This window comes from Solanum tuberosum, unplaced genomic scaffold, assembly GCF_000226075.1.
Source record: "Solanum tuberosum cultivar DM 1-3 516 R44 unplaced genomic scaffold, SolTub_3.0 scf00257, whole genome shotgun sequence".
NCBI lineage: Eukaryota > Viridiplantae > Streptophyta > Magnoliopsida > Solanales > Solanaceae > Solanum > Solanum tuberosum.
The window spans coordinates 925,703-943,526 of record NW_006239182.1 but is presented as its reverse complement, the minus strand read 5'-3'; the positions used below and the strand labels follow the sequence as shown (position 1 = coordinate 943,526).

The following is a 17,824-nucleotide window of genomic DNA, read 5'->3' as shown; positions in this document are numbered from 1 at the left end:
GCGTGTATTGCAACTTCCCTCTTCTAACCTTCTTGTGTTTCCCTTCTCCAGGTTCCTCCTCATCTGCATTCTGATCTTCCTTAATCTGCTTTGATTCAAACAATTCTCTTAATTCTGGGTGAATTACTCTACATTCCACCTCTGAGTGACCTTGAAGTTTGCATGTTTTACAGTATTTGGGTAAAACATCATACTGACTTGTTCCTCCCTATCCTCCACCTTCTTCATACTCTCATGTTCCTTGTCATCACTGATTTCAGTTTGTTGCATCTGGTGAGAGACTAACTCATGTAAATTGCTAATTGGCCTTGTTTTTGTGCAGGGAATTAATGTTTGAGGCTTAGTCAATGTGTGCATATTATCCCCCTGTTGAAGTACGTGATGAGCAATGCTTCTTGAAGGGTAAGAGGATATCCCATTACCATCCATTTCATCATACATTTGAATAGGTTCAGGATACTTTGCATTTGGCAAAGACAATATCAACTCTCGTCTTTGTTGCTCATTTTCTGTCCCCGATGTTACTGATCTTTCAACTATATCAGCCTGTGCTCTCAATGTATTACTCATAACATCTTCTACATCATTTACAGCTTTATCAATTAACTCACTGTTTACCACTACAGGGACCTGCTGATCTCTTACTACAGTTGACCTCAACTGCTGCTCCACCACTGAAATCATCTCCTGAGGTTTGTAAATAATCATTTGCGATTTATTATTAATGTGAGACTCCTGTATAGTTGTAAATTCTTCATTCCCTTTTGTATGATTTTCTTCTCTCGTGTTATATTGATCATCACTGTCTATCATTGTTCCTTCTTCTCCTTGTTCCTGCAGAGTGCTAAAATTATTGTTTAGATGAATGCCTTTTGCTGCTTCTGGTTGATCCTGCCCAACATCAAGCAAATATTCTCCAGTGTTCATATCCTTTTTAAATCTTCTTTTTGTGGGATTCCACCTCATGTATTGAAACTTCCCTCTTCTAACCTTCTTTTGTTTCCCTTCTCCAGGTTCCTCCTCATCTGCATTCTGATCTTCCTTAATCTGCTTTGATTCAAACAATTCTCTTAATTCTGGGTGAATTACTCTACATTCCACCTCTGAGTGACCTTGAAGTTTGCATGTTTTACAGTATTTGGGTAAAACATCATACTGAACAGTGATAGCTACCATTCTAACCATGTTATGCTTATTGTCCACCACTTCAATCTCCACCTGCCTAGGTAAATCTGCTGCTAAGTCAACTTGTACTTTCACTCTCGCACAACTAGGTCGAGTCTTGTTGATCGTGGCTTTATGAAGGTGGATTGGCTTACCCACAGCCGCTGCAATAGAAAACAAAGATTCCTTTCCAAAGAAAGTAGGCAATAAATCTGGGAAGGAAATCCAGGCCATTGCTTGAGTTGTTTCCTCCTCCGGCTTAAATTTGGAGTCATAGATTAGAGGCCTCATTTGATAGGCATACCCGTCCTTTGCCATAATATAATAAACATTTTTAGCCATGATGTTCACAAAATCCTCCATTCTATTTAATCTTATCAGAATGTGTCTGTTCCTCAAAAGCCCAATCCGACAATCCCCTTTTATACCACATTGTTTGGGAATTTGAATTCTCAATTCTTCTAGTTCGGGCCAACCATATGAAAATTTCCCAACTATGGCTAACTGCAGATTTTCCATGATATTCATCTTCTCTACCTCCTCCTCTGTCCAAGTAACACGAGGTATTCCATTTACGAAAGAAACAGGCTTTATAGCGATCGGCTCCAACGTGTTTCTTTTGTCAATGTATGAATTGTCGCCTTTCAGCATATCAGAATATTTAACTTTGGTATTATTCTCCTCAGAATTGTTTATAGTCGACTTCACTGCATCAGTCTCCTTGTCTTCTGGTCGGTTGTAATCACTCTTATTTATCTCCATAAGTACGCTAGGCAAATTAATATCTAACTTGCTGGCACTCTTAGGATGGTACAGATGTGGAAATTGGTCTGGTGAGGTTATAGAGAACTGACCAGTCATCTGAGGGGACTGGCCAGTGGCCGGAAAATCCATTGACGACGGTCGAGGTTACAAAATTAGGGTTTTTACCATAAATGTTTTTACTTTTCTTGAAAGGAAAATATAATATTATTTTATATTTGGTTTATTCTCTCATTTTAGGACTCCCTTTTCTAGTAGGAAAGGTTTTAGGACTCTATAAATATAGGTTTGTTTCTTCTAACACAATAACAATAACATTCACAATGTAGTCGTTTAAGAGTTTTGTTTATGGGGAGATTTATTTTCTCTAAAGTTTCAATGTTTTTCTTTATATTAGTTTTGATATAATAATATTTTGATTTTTAGTATAAGTTTTTGTTATCTGATTTATCAACTATATGATTTGCAATTGTAAGCTTCCGCATGACGCCTTAATCTCCTTCATAACCCAACAAAGAACGTCATTTAATTCATACCAAACTTTGTTGATAGCAAAAATATCGACTATTATCAATAATTGTGGCATGAAAATAGAAAAAACATGTTTATACCAAAATAATTGCCTAGAAATTAATTTTTGGGTAATTTACAGGTTTAATAAGTCACTTAATTAAGATTTTATATTAGAGGTTTATGAATTTACACTTCCCAATATCTTAAGATAACACAAGTTGAATTTGTCATTTGCATTTAATTAAATGTACTGCACTTGTAGCGACCTTCAACATATAACGTAATAAATAGACTGAATAGGTTTTAAAAATTAAACTATTACTATCAAATTTTTTGAGTTTCATACTTAAATTATTAAGTGTTTTTGTTATCTTCTAAAAAATAAATCTCTTTAGATTGAAAACTCTAGTAGTTGAATGTGATAAAATATTGGTGTAACATGATGAGAAACACGAGAGGGATGAAAAAAAAAGTCTTAAAATGAATCCACCTAGCACAATGAATCCATGGTAGTTCAAAGGATTTTGTAATATTTTATCGTTTAGGTATGAAACTGATGAAACGGTAATAATTTGAGGAAGATTTTAACCTAATTTACTCAGAAGTAAAAAATTCACGTACACTACCACTTAAAACTCTTTGAAAGAGCTTTTGAAGTGCAATGTTCACATAACATTTCATATTTCCTCCAAAGAGTTTAAGTATCGTAAGACGATGTAGAAGAATAGTAACTGTTAGTGAGTATTAATTTAGATTTGACTAATCAATTTAAAAAAAAACACATTTGAGCAACAATTAATGTTTGACCAAATATTTAAAAAGTGCATTTTACGTGTATTTTCTCAACAACACAAAAAAAAGTGTTCCAAAATAGTATTTTAAGGGAGAAATTACTTTTTTCAGCTTTTAAAGAACAACTTTGCTACTCACCAAAAAATACTTGTTTTCTCCTAAAAATTTTTTTGCAGAATACCTCACTTTTTTATTTTTTGAGAAACAAGCACTTATGGTCTCACAAGCTTGGTCCAACCTGCTATAAAATTGCAATGCTTGACAATACATATGTAAATGGACAGAGAGAATAGACTTAAAACACATAAGTAGCATAGAGGTAGCATTACAAGGATTACCCATTGATAAAATTTCAGGTACCTGGAATGGAAACACTAGCTTGAATCCTTAAATTGAGACTTGAAACTGTGGAACCCTAGTTCTTACTCAGAAGGAACTTTGAACGTAAGGAACTTGATTTTCTTGGTGTTAAGTGTGAATAAGGAGGTTTAGTCAATTAACTTTTCTTTAATCCCCTTTAGAATAGGCCACAACGACATAGTATAGGAATTAAAAGAGTGAAAAAAGACCAAAATGATCATGGGAGAGAATTGCTATTGGAAGCTTTCACGAAACCATTTGCGGTCCATGGATTGATCTATGGTCCGTAGATATCTCCCGTGGAAATCAGGTCAATTTCTGAGTCTCTGAAGTTTGATCTACGAGACATATCTACGGTCCATGGTTCCATATACATACTTTAGACAGTGTCCATAAAAGTTAGATCAAATATTGAGTTTCAGAACTTGATCTACGAGATCATCTATGACCCACAAATGGTTTTATGATCCGTAAACTTGCCTCATTAAACTTCTGAAGTTGATTCTACGAGCCTTATCTACAATCTGTGGTTCCATCTACGACCCGTACATGCTGTTCGTAGATGACAAAAATTTCTACAGACTTGATTTATGAACTTTCTAGATCTGATAAGGATTTTAGACTTCTCGAGTGTTACAATAACATGGTAAACAGACCGAATAGATTTTAAAAAATCTCAATTATTACTATCATTTTACAGTTTCATATTTAAATTATCAAATATTTTTATTACCTCATGGACTATAATTCTCTTTAAATTGAAAACCCCCTAGTTGAATGTATACGAAAATATTGAAATAATTTGATGTGAAAGAAAAGAAAATAAAAAATCTTAAAATGAGTCCACCTTACCCAATGTATGCATGATTGTTCATAGGGTGTGGTGAACATTTTACCATTTGGGTTTGAAATTAGATTTTAACCTAATTCAGTCAAAAGGAAAAGATAAAATATTCACATATAATGTCACTTGAAACTCTTTAAAAGAGCTTTTAAGTGTGATGCTCACATAACATGTCATCTTCCTCCAAGGAGTTTATGTACAAAACTCGCAAAACGATGTAGAAGAATAATAATATATTTGGTCAAATTTCTAAAATCTAACTTATTTTGACAATGTGTTTTTTTTCAAACGTGCTTTTTTAAAAATTACTTTATACTCCCAAATGCTTGTGAACAACACTTGCCAATACATACACACATAAATAGATAACAAATACTTAAAATCAAGGTTTAATTGTGTTTCATACACACAAGTTTTACACATTATACTGCACCTTCAACTAATGAAGCAAAATATTCTTAAAGTTTTCAAATTGTAAGAGACTTCACCTCATCCACTTTCAAGAGGTCTGCATACTTATATCACCTCATGAACCCTTCATCATTTCGAGTGCGCTGACACATGATGCACGAGTCACTCATGCAGGTTAGGAATTTTGTCTAACCTTAGACACTTTTTTCCAGAATGGATTCATCAAGCTCGGTCAGAATTTTCATCGGTGCAGGTGGTGGAAGGTCTTCAGTAATTATGCAATGCGATATGTTGAGCACTTTCAACTTTTTTAACCCATCCAAGAGAATAACCAAAGCAGGTTTAGATAATTTCGTACACCTCACACTCAACACTTTCAAGTTTGGAAGAAATGAGACCAGTGCAGATGCAAACAGTATATCGCAGGGAGTCATAATCTTGAGCTCGGAAAGTTTTTTGCAACTCCTTCCAATTTTCTCAATGACATATGCAGGTTCTTCTAAACTAGGCATCGTCAGTGATTCAACATCTTTCCATTCATGAAAAGCACTACATATTGTTTGCTTTTCTAGTTTTTCCCAAGCAGACATAACAAGGCGTTTAAGCCGTGGACACCTGAAAATGAGGAAATTTAATTACCTATCCAAATTATCTCAGATGCGATGCTTTCTATACAATTTCTTGATTTAAGGTACAATACTATAGAAAGATTAAAGTTTATCCGGGGAATACCTCTTGGCAATATAAGTCAACTGACTGTTGTCAACAACAAATTGTAATGGAAGATCAATGTCAGTATGTTTCCACGACTAAGGTTCAAGCAAATCTTTAGGATGTGGGTCAATTTTTCACGAGATGGAGTGTCGATATATATATATATATATATATATATATATATATACGGCGATATTGAAACTCTGATGAAATTTGACTGCATTATTGACAAGTCCAGCGTTTTCCAACGACGTTGGTCAGAACAAGTCGATTGCCAAGCAGGAAAAACTTGAGGAATTACAGAGATTAACTGGAAAAGGTCGAAGGACTGGAATATCTTCACCAACATATCAATATTAAGGTCCTCCCATCGCCTTACAGGAGGATTTCCTTCTTCCATCACAACAACTTCAATCTTTTCTAGTTTTTGAAACGACATCATAAAAACTTCAATATCCTAAGTTCATGTAGAACCAAGAAAGGTTATTACTTCTCTGGATCGAAGAAGAATATTTGAACTCCTGACATCAAATTGATGTTTCTTATTGTCATTTGTATTCTTGTGAATATACTCGGACCATGAAGAATAAAAAGTTAAGCCCGACAATATAAAGAAACATAGAAAAGTAGAGTGCAAATACGTCCAAGGAGTACTGTGATGCTTAAAAGTGAAGAAACTAGAAAAATATAACCTGAAACTTAAGTTGGTTGTAGATAACGACAGAGAACTAAGTTCTTGCTGGCATAGCTGACGGAAGTATCACATTTTGGATAAAAATAATCATTACTGAGAGCAAAATCATGCAAAATCAAAGAAAATAATGGAACTCGCGTTACATACTTCATAAACCTAGTGTCGTTATTCTTCCCTAACATGGAGGATGGTCACTTCTACTACAACCATCTCTAACTTAACTTGGCTAGTGATCTCAACGATTTCTCATCAAAGGTAAATCAGTAATATCCCTCCAACCCAATTTCCATACATTTTTCAATTGTCTTTCAATTAAAGTAAGCAAATTTAATTCTGAGATTTCATTACGCTTTTCTCTTAAATTTCTTTTCATTAATTTCTAAGCTGAAATGTAATTCTCTTCTGCATCTTCTTGATACATTTGATGAAGTTTTTTACCTCAACAGAAAAAATATAATCTTAGCTTCCTCTTTTTCTTTCACTTACATTTTATAACACAATTTCAAGCATAGTTCTAGCCAGTGTACCGAAACCCTTTCTGATTTTCTTAAAACATAAAAAACAAAAGAGGGCCTTAAAGTAAATGTATCTTTACCATAAGAATTGTATATAAACTTATAAATATATGAATTTGTGCAGAAAACTACATTTTTAAATTAGCCAAATGGGAACTCATAGACCAAGTGCGAAGCCCTATGAATTTCTATAATTCATTCGGGCTAGATTCAAGCTAAAGAATGCAATTTAATTGAACCCAAGCAACATGAGGTGACTTGAGTTGAGAGAAGTTATTGGGATGCTTTGGGATAATTACTTCATAAACCATTGAGAGTTGGACTAAAGGGAATACCTAGGATTTTAATTTTAATGTAAAGGGAGTTACATGGAAATGTTAGCAAAGGTGAAGGCACACAGTATTGATGAAAGTGAACCAGATAGGCAAAGATGGGGAAGCAAAGTACATTTCACAGTGAAAGAATATTATAGACAACTATGCTCACAAAGTCAACTACCTGTTAGATGGCCATGAAAGTTAGTACGGAAGACCAATCCATCTATGAAGATTAAGTGCTTCAGCTGGATCAAACTAGACAATGCTTGCGGTACTCTAAACAACCTAAATAGGCAAGGATTGTAGTTGGTCAATAGGTGCTATTTTGCAAGACAACATATGATCAATGGAACATGTTCCTATGTTTTTTTTAATGTAAGTTGGTGATGCCACAAAGATTAAGAGATGCCAAGATGTCTTGGAGTCTATGCGTAGTTGATAACGCTAGACAAAAATATTTTTGGTAATAAAAGTTCTTGATAAACATCAATACACCCAAAAATGTTGTGAATATCAGAAAAAAATACTGATAAATATTATGAAAACTTAACAATTCTAGAATAAAAAGATTGGTATATGCTTGAGCAAGGAGGGGAAGAAGCGTGAAAACATGGCGGAGAGAAGCAAGAGGCCTGAAAGGTTTTGTGAAATAAATGGTGTTATTTTAAACGAGTTTGAAAAATATTAAGATTCTGTTACAGATCTAATTCATTCAGACCTAATAAGATTCATTAAGCAGTTTTAAACAAAACAAAATCAACTACAGTTAATGGTTTGAATTTGAATGATTAAGATTTAGATCTTACAAACAAAGGAACTTAATTGTCTGAATCTGAACATTTCAGATTAAGAACTCTATTAAGTGCAAACAAATGAAGTATGACTGATGTTTGTTTCTAAAGTTCTAGTTGCCGACTGATTTCCTTAGAGAGGGAACTAACATTAGAGTTTTAGCAGCTTATATGAAGCCCACAACAATCTTTTCTCTCATATAAACTACTAATCCTCTATCTATGGAGCTTATGTCTTAGATGCCTCAAAATCCAAATCTCTTTTTGAGAAAAGAAAAGACGGAATAACCAAAGCACCATTTGTATTAAACCTATGCAGGTCAAAAAATGATGTTACAATTTATTTGGATAACGATGAGAAGTCTGTAAAAACATCAAAAGAAGATACATTCTTGATTGCAGGACTCAAATTGAATCGTTATTTAAACAAAATGAAAATTCAGTAAATCAAAACCAACCTTGACAAAGAGTTAAACGTTAATAACAAGAAAACACACATTTTATCATACTGCACTAAATTACTAATAGTTGAAACGCAGGAAAATCAAGATATACAAATTTAGAGAACCTTGAATTCAGATCTGTATGGGCAAAAATCAAATAGCCAGAAAAAGGAGAAAAGAATTCCACAAGGTGTACACCGAATTTCTTTAACACCCACAACAACTCTTGGAATCAAAATCTGACATGAGTAAAGAATTCATCAGAAAAACAACCTTAGAGAATGTAGGAAGAAGATAAGACAGAGAGATTTAGGACATACCTTTAGATTATTTATTCACTTCAATGTGCACAAAAATATTGGGTGAAAATTGTGGGATGTTAGTGTGCTTTGATGAGGAGTGAGAGTTGTATATGAAATCTTGGTCAAATGGAAATGGAAATGTCATCCACCTGTAAATTGATTCTAGTCAACAATCTTTAACATTTTTACTATCCTACCTGTTTTTTTGATAAATGCAAAAAGAAAAATCTAAGTAAGATTTTCTTTTGAGTTAATACCTCTAAACTCCCTAAACTATTCACATTTTTCAGTTTAACACTTAAATTATGGGGTATTGTGGACATTTGTTGTTAACCCCTCAACTATAGACCACGTGATATGGAGAGTGACAGTCCAAAAAAGTATTTATGTGGGCCTACTACACTGTGTGAGGTCCGTCATTTTCTCAGATTCACCTCAGTTAGTGCATTTCTATTACTTGAACAGCAGCTTATGAAAATTGATTACTTAATTTTCTTTCTAAAAATATCAAAGTTAAAATGGGCTAGTATATTCTATGCAATATAGATATAGAATTATATTTAATATTTCTCTGTTTTCAGAGAGGATTTTAGTAAAGATCGGCGCTCTCTTCTTTGAAGACTTAAGAGATGTAGATTCTCTAAATTACTTGACTTTCATATTCCTTCAACTAACCACTCTCGTAAAATTCTCAGATTATATCCTTTTAAGTGTCTAATCAGTGAAGTGACCAACTAAACATTTGATAATGTTCACAAGTCTATGAATTCAAAGAAAACGAGACTCTTACTGTTATTTATTATACACACTAAAGTAACATTGAAAGATTATGTAGTACATGTTATTTTTTTTTTTAAATCCAGTTAATTTTTTATTTTTGAAGATGATCTTTTACCTTTTCATTTTCAAGCCATGTACCTTGTCTTTCAGTTCCCAGTAAAATGATATAAATGGAAATCAATCAGCTACATCTTTAAAATGAGATTAGAGGAAGTTGTGAAAAAAATAATTCTATTGAACATGCATTCATTATCAGGAAGAGATTTAGCCGTTTGAAATATGTCAATTGCATTATTTTGAAAATTTTCAAATCATCTAATTTGATTTTACGTCAAGATTTAAGTGACATAAATTAAATTTACACAAATCTAATGACGTGTCTGCAAGTATTCATAACATTTACATTTATGAAAGGAAAAGAGAAAAAGAACAAGAAATCTCCCGAATGGTAACACAAATCTAATGGCGTGTCTGCAGGTATTTTAGTTTCATTAAAATTTGATAATGAAAATATATAATTCTTGTGTGAGAAATAGGATTTCTTCTTTTCTTAAAAACAAGATAAATGAGTTATATGCGAGTTGTTAACGTCATACTCTGAACGAAAAGGGCTTAAGAATGTCCCTAAGTATTGTAAAGGAGAAAAAGGCTCACAATAGTCCACTATTATTTGAACTTAGACTCAAGAGACTAAACGTCATATGCTTCTCACGTGTTTCTGATCCTAATATCTAACCTTCATTCTTCTCTTCCCTCTTAACTCAGACCATCTGCAGGCAAACATATACATGTAGAACTAAATATATATGGTAGTCTTGTTTGTAACTTCTTCTTTGTTTGCTTCCACATGACCTACTCACATCAAAGGCGAAAAACGCAAAAAAGTTCTAAGGTCCGTGGGAGCTTTAAGTGCAAAGTGCAAATAAAGCTAGCCATTGTTAAATGGATTGAGATTCAATCAATTAGAAGTCAAAAGTTGTAGATTGAGTTGAGCTATCTATAGGAAGATAATTGCCAGGTCAGTCTGGTCGGAAAGAAGCTTGCTTACTCCTTGCTTTATATTGAAAGAAGGCTTTGATAAATTTCACACATTGATATATATATATATAGTATGACTAATTTAGCATAAAACTAAATACTCTGCCACCGGTAACTCTCTTTTTCTTCCTCTACCAAAAGTTTCACAACTTTCCACAACGAAAGTCTAAAAATTCAAATTCAAAGCTTTACATAGAAAGTTCGATGAAATTAAACCTACCCAGAAAACATAAAACACTATGAAAATTACCTTCTCTGAGAAATATGATAGATCTGACCCTTGATTTCCATCTTCTTTGAATCATACTGCTCCAATTCCTCTCCCAGCTGAACTGGAGGTTGCATCTGTTCCTCGGAATCTCTGGTGGTGAGCATGATCTGGTGAACCAAAAAACTCTGAAACAAGGAGATATGATAGATTCTTTCAGTTTTTTCCCATAGATCTACAACAATACTTGTAGATGAAGAGAAGGAGACTACAATAGCTTCCTCTCACCCTGGAATGAAATTGAAAATTAGTAAACACAGAAAATTTAACATTACTCTTGTAAAAATAAGAGAAATAAAGAAAAATACAAATGGAAAAAGAGAAAAAAAAGTAAGAAAAAAATGTAAAGCTATTTTCTTTTCTTTTTTAGCTATACTAGTATTTATACCCGCGTTTTGTGCGGATAATTTTTTAATATCATAATTTTTAAATTAAAATTATTATTATATTTCATTATTTACTTGTTTTGATATAGTGAATGTAGTGTTCAACCTCCTCTTATATATTCGTGCGATGCATGGTTAGTATCAAGGAATATCAAAAATTGAGACTAAAAAAAATAAAAATAATTCATGTTTTATAAATCAAAAAAAATTGAGTAGAAGATTTTATGAGTAAAATATTAATTATCTTGTGAAGAGAGTATAAAATGTAAGACTCTGAGAGTAGTAGTAATTTTTAAATCTTCTTCTATGATTTAAACTTAAAATTGCTCCATTTTTTTTAGGAATATTCTATTTTTTCTACTAAAGAGGTTAAAACAAAATTTGAAATATATTTTTAGTTTTTGTCATTTCAATTGTGTTCTAAATTATTAGATTTGTGTCCACAACGTTATTTTTTGTTTAATTTTAAAATTATATATATATATATTAAAAATATCTGTTTTTAAAAAATAATAATGATAAATTTAAATTTAATTCTTTAAATTTCCAAATGGTATTGGATTTTGTCCATAATACATAATTTTTTTCTTTTTTAGAAAACATGGGAAGTTATACATTTTTTAAAAATTAAAAATTTGAACTCAACCGTATTTTCAAATTTTTTTCCTTTTGTGTTTGTAATTTTAATTTTATTTACGGATTTTAAATTAATTAAGTTAATTTAATAATAAATAATGAATTTTATTATTATTATTATGTGCATTTGTTTTGAAATCAATAAGGAGGTATTACTATTATTATTAAAAGTGTTTGCATTAAAATTTAAATTTTAGATCTTTATCTTTACTTCCCTTTCCCTATCGCAAATTTTGATAATCAACTACAATTGCCTTTTTATTTTTGCAAATACAACTTTGCAGATTATTTGTTTTAAAAGTTTGCAAACATAAACTTAAGATATCATAAACATAAGCACACTAAGTAGATATTCAAATAATTTTGAGAAAAAAAATAGATAATACGATGCAACAAATAAACAATACATACAAGGGTACAAATTGGATTATATTTTAGAATATTACAAATTCAATATATTTATGAATCTCTCCTCCATCGATGTGTTTTATTATCTTCATATGAGATTTTAAGAGATAATTAAAAGATGAAGAAGTAAAAAAGAAGAAGAAAATTCATATTAGAAGAGATCCATAATTATTTTAATTGAATTTCTTTATGAAATTGTAGAGAAAAGGTGTACGTGAGCAGTTGAATAATTTTAGGTAACCACTTTTAAATTTAAAAAAAACAACTTGACATGTTTTACCTTTATATTTTTTTTTACGTGGGTTAATTTTGATTCTCTATTTTACATTTTTAAAATTTTAAATTCTAATTTCAATTTTTCATATAAAAGTAACCGTAAAAAAACATATTTATATTATTATTATTCGATTCGAATTAAATATGCGATAACTTCCCAAAAAAGAGAATCACACACCCTTAGATCTTTATCATTTAAAACTAATTAACTTCTCAGTTTTAAAACTAATTGTTTTGTGAGTTTTTCAATACCAAAATATGAAAAGAAGTGATGAAAATTAACAAAGAAAGATCTAAAAATATATGGCAACTTACCTTGACAAAATAAAGTTTATAGGAGTTTTTTGCCTAATGGAGAGTAAATTCCTTTCACATTGCTTAAACTAATTAATACATATGTAACTTATATATATAGATTGGGTTGTTTAAAACTTAAAATTCAAAATGAATTAATTAGTGATTATCTAATCCTAATTTTTAGCAGGGTTGACAAAGTAGTTTTAAAACTCCTTTATTTGGTTGGATAAATGTTTTTTCTAAAATAAAAATTAATTCATTTTTAAAATTGCAACTTTTATAAGCGTAAGATTTTATCATTTTTTTTGGGAAAAGGGTCAAAAATAGCCCCCAACTTTAGTTTATTAGATGACTATATCCCTGTTGTTAAAACAAAGTTATTTATACCCTCGCCGTTATCAATCACCATTTATACCCCTCAATTGACGGAAAAACCCAGATTGACTCAACTTAACCCGAATTTTAAGAAAAAACTTGTTCCCCATTTTAAACCCAATGCCCCGACCCCTCTATCTTTTAAACCGTTTTATTACTACTGTTCCGGTCAACACTAATCTAATTCCCTATCCAGAAACCAATCTCCCACAAATCAAACACTAAAATCATTAACTCCCATTTCCACAATGCAAGCCCAAGTATACTCATCCCCTTAAATTTTCTAATAGTTAGACTACAAAAAAATTCGGCAATTATCAAAATCAAACTCACCATCTGAAGAACAGAGAATAAATTAAACTTCATTTTGTTATACGGTAAATCCTTTATCATCTTCAAATTTAGTACTTCTCCCTAAAATTCCAGATTTCATAGTATTCTTCTGTGACTTTTGATCTTGCTCGAGTGGGTCCATTAGCTTTGATTTTGTTCTAGTAGTAGCTAAAAGATGCTATTTTCTCCTAAACAAAGAACTGATACTGAGCATAACCTTGTCTTGTTAGCCCGATCCAGTACTCAAATTGGACCAGCGGCGAACCAATTCGTTACTGGCAAGGTTCTCATTGAAAGAAACCCGAACTTCCCTCGGCGTAAGTACGCCGTGGTTGGGGCTTTCTTCCACCCTAGATAACGGAGGCGACTGTGAAAATGGCGATTCTGTTACGAAATCGAAATCTTTGTTGTTATCCCTCATATGTTTCATTGCTGCATCATTAGAGAAATCGTAATTGGAATCTCTATAAACCTTATTCTGTATACTCTCATTTGTACTGCATTGTTACTCAATTGGGTTTTCGAAGAAGATGAAGAATAAGAGTGCTCTGTTTCTCTATGGATTTTTGGAGTTTCTCTGATATTCGCTTTGACAACTATTTCTTTACCAGTAGTTGTATCCATACGTGAAGAACCCATTGTAGAAACACTGGTATTGGGGTTTCTTTCAATAAATTTTGACGTTCTTCTATTGGGTGTGAAGGAGAGTTAGCACGATGAAGATGATGAACTGGAGATAGAGATTTGAAAGACCTCAACTTTTCCATTAAAACAGGGAAAAAAAAGAAAAGGGTTAGTACAAAATTGAGTCGAAAACAAATGAATATTTTAATATGGCAATGGCGGTGAGATTAACAAAACGACAGAGAGATTAACACACTTGAATATTTTTTGTGTATGAATAAAAAGTGAGCTTTTTGGTAGAGACAAGAGAGAAAAAGTTAGCAACTTTGAAAATTGGAATGAAACGGAAAGGGAATGGAGCTTGTGGTCCATTAATGGAGGAATTAGACCGATGAATCGAGACGTACAGTTGCGTGAGTAAAAGGGGAATAGGTTTTACGGGTTAAAAGATAGACGGGTCAGGGCATTGGGTTTAAATTGAGGAATGGATTTTTTTTTAAAATTCGGGCTAATTTGAGTCAATTTGGGCTTTTCCATCAATTGAGGGGTATAAATGGTGAAATTAATAACGGCGAGGGTATAAATAACTTTATTTTAACGTCAGAGGTATAGTCAACTAATAAACTAAAGTTAAGAGGTATTTTTGACCCTTTTCCTTTTTTTTTTGGTTAATATAGTGATATTTTGTTGTGTTGATAATTTGCAGCATTGTTATGAAACATATATATGATCAAATTTAATTAGTATTATCTTAAATGGAAAATCAAAAATAAATTTGAGCAAACACCATCATCATTATCATTATTATTATTATTATTATTTTATTTTTATTTTTCTAAAATGAAGATTAATTCATTTTTGAAACGACAACTTTTGTAACCGTAGAATTTTGTATTATTTATTATTATTATAGAAATCAGTTATTTATATTTTTTAAAAAGAATACGTTTGAAAATTTTATAGATTGTTTAAACATGTTTAAATTTAAATTGAAAATAACTAATTAATACAAAATTAAATTATTTTAAAAACTAAAATTGAAAATTTTTGTGGTGATGACATGTGCCACTTTTTTCTTCTCCTTTTATATATAGATTATTATTATTATTATTATTATTTTTATTTTTTTCTAAAATGAAGATTAATTCATTTTTGGAACGACAACTTTTGTAACCGTAGAATTTTTTATTATTATAGAAATCAGTTATTTATATTTTAAAAAAAGAATACGTTTGAAATTTTTATAAATTGTTTAAACATGTTTAAATTTAAATTGAAAATAATTAACTAATACAAAATTAAATTATTTTAAAAACTAAAATTGAAAATTTTTGTGGTGATGACATGTGTCACATTTTTCTTCTCCTTTTATAAATAAATAGATTGTGATTTAATTTTTGTATTTATTAAAAAAATTGAGGCATTTATAATACACTATACAAGAAAATAAGTAAAAAAATAAATTTGACTATTAAAATAATAAACTCAAATTTGTCGTTAAAAAGTAAAAAAAAAAAGTTGCTCTAATAATTTGAGCAAATATTACAACAGTCACAATAACAACACATTTTGTTGATTAGTAATATGTTTTTCATTTACTTAGTAGTTTAATATACTTTTGGTAAATTTAATTTAAAACTCAAACAGGCCTAAATGTCTACCAAATTCAAAAATCTTTTCTTTACTTGAAAGAGTATTAATTTTTTTGTTTCTAAAAATAATCCCTGCGCTAATAAGACAAAGAAATGGAGAGTCTATGCCTTGAATGAATCAGTAACAACGGATTAGTGGAATGAGGGATCAAGAGACGGATAGGGAGGGAATTGTGCCGGACCAATGCTACGAGCTTCCGGAATCCAATGGAATCTTCGTAAAGTCGATCATTACGAGTGTTACGATTCATTCGATTGGCAGGTCCAATCGTTCCTATCATTCCTTTGCAAAAACTAATTCCTTTCAATCTTCAACTCTATCCTCTCAAGGTCTCTTTTGTATTTCCTTCATATAGCTAGCTAGACCTAGTACACATGAAGGAGAGGTATCACTATTTTCGTTGAGGTTGTCACTCGAGGCTCTGTTGATGTTAAAGGCTCATTGAGAATCTTAATTCTCAAAAGTTGTATGTTGAAAATAATAATTCAAAATTGGAGTAGGAATTCTAAGTTGTTTAGGATTTGTTATTTATGATATTTACTTATTTATGTTTAATTATGATTTGTTAGTTAGAGTGGTTCCTAGTCCTAGTTTAATTTTGTTTTTACTTTTATAATAGAGATGTTACTGTTATTTTCAACACACAACGATATACAAAATAGATAGAACTTGAAGTAAGATTCAAGAACCTACTTGTACTTGGAGATGAAGAGAAGGAGACTGCAATAGCTTTGAATGAAATTGAAAATTAATAAACACAAAAATTTTAACATCTTGTACTTTGAGTACTTAATCTTATTTTTTTTTATTTAATGTAAAAATAAGAGAAATAAAGAAAGTATAAATGGAAAAAGAGAAAAAAGTAAGAAAAAAATGTAAAGCTATTTTTTGAGTTATATTGTGATTTAATTTTTGTATCTAATAAAAATATTGAGGCATCTATAATACACTTTACAAGAAAATAAGTAAAAAAAATTTGACTATTAAAATAATAAATTCAAATTAGTCGTTAAAAAGTTAAAAAAAATACTCTAATAATTTGTGCAAATATTACAACAGTTACAACAACAATACATTTGTTGATTAATAATATATTTTTTCATTTACTTAGTAATTTAATATATATTTGGTAAATTTAATTTAAAACGAAGCCTAAATTTCTACCAAATTCTAAAATCTTTTCTTTACTTGAAAGAGTATTACTTTTTTTTCTTTCGAAAAATAATAATTCTTCCTATCATTCCTTTACAAAAAAATAATAATTCTTTTCAATCTTCAACTCTATCCTCTCGGTGTCTCTTTTATTTTCTTCATATAGCTAGCTAGACCAAGGACACATGAAGGAGATGTATCACTATTTTTGTTGAAGTTGTCACTCGAGGTTCTAGTTGGTGTTCAAGGCTCATTGAGAATCTCAATTCTCAAAAGTTGTATTTTCACCTGATTGTAACAAATATTTTTCTCTAAAAAATCATCAATGAAATGCTAATTTAATTTTATCCATATATGAATTTGTTGATTGTGTGCTGAACAAATTCAGCAAGACTAGTTTGTGAATTTGTGTATTAACATTTTCTTCTTTTGATATTATATACATTCGTTACTTTTGTCATCTATATTGGCTCCCAATTGGTTTGCTTATGCATTTTGAAAACATGTAGTTCAATTTTGTAATAGAATTTTAATGTTCCGTGCTAATTGTGAGATTTATGCAAATTTTAAAGTAGAGCGAGATTTGTTTATGTGATAGTAGATGTGAGCATAGGTTGAACGTCAATATGATATTTATCCGTTAATCTTCAAGAAACAATTTTCAACGCGAGAATTTCACTGTATGATTTGTCATCAATCTTAAGATTCTTACGGTCATCACTAGTTGAATTATATCCCAATCTCCAAGTATAATAGTCCATTGGGAAAATTGTCGAATAGAAGAGGATTATTGATTCTCTTGTATACAGGTTCCATAACAAAGGTAGGAAGTGTATTTAAAGTTATAAAACCTGATAAGCGTTAGAACTTTTGGGTTGTTAATGAGACGGATCGGTGGGTTATTTTTAAGAAATTATACCATCCCAATTTTTCTGATTTTTTTAAATGTGTAGCCAAAATTAGATTTTTTAAAACC

The 17,824-nt window shown here is 30.9% G+C and overlaps 1 protein-coding gene across 1 annotated transcript; it reads right to left on the bottom strand.

Moving 5' to 3' along the window:
- Positions 1-5,040: 5,040 nt before the first annotated feature.
- On the bottom strand, positions 5,041-5,999 carry LOC107062699 (F-box/LRR-repeat protein At3g48880-like). Its single transcript, XM_015313643.1, has 3 exons — positions 5,749-5,999; positions 5,579-5,602; positions 5,041-5,461 (listed from the first exon to the last, which is right to left on the bottom strand). Exons 1-3 carry the CDS (start codon positions 5,997-5,999, stop codon positions 5,041-5,043), a joined length of 696 nt encoding a protein of 231 aa, XP_015169129.1.
- Between the last annotated feature and the right edge of the window lie 11,825 nt (positions 6,000-17,824).

What these genes read in the sequence shown, in the direction of transcription:
- LOC107062699 (XM_015313643.1), bottom strand. Translation starts at nt 5,999, where the DNA reads ATGTCGTTTCAAAAACTAGAAAAGATTGAAGTTGTTGTGATGGAAGAA. An exon ending in ATCAGAGTTTCAATATCGCC is followed by an intron (nt 5,603 to 5,748) that starts GTATATATATAT and finishes TGTTGACAACAG; the next exon opens with TCAGTTGACTTATATTGCCA. An exon ending in TTGACTTATATTGCCAAGAG is followed by an intron (nt 5,462 to 5,578) that starts GTATTCCCCGGA and finishes CCTCATTTTCAG; the next exon opens with GTGTCCACGGCTTAAACGCC.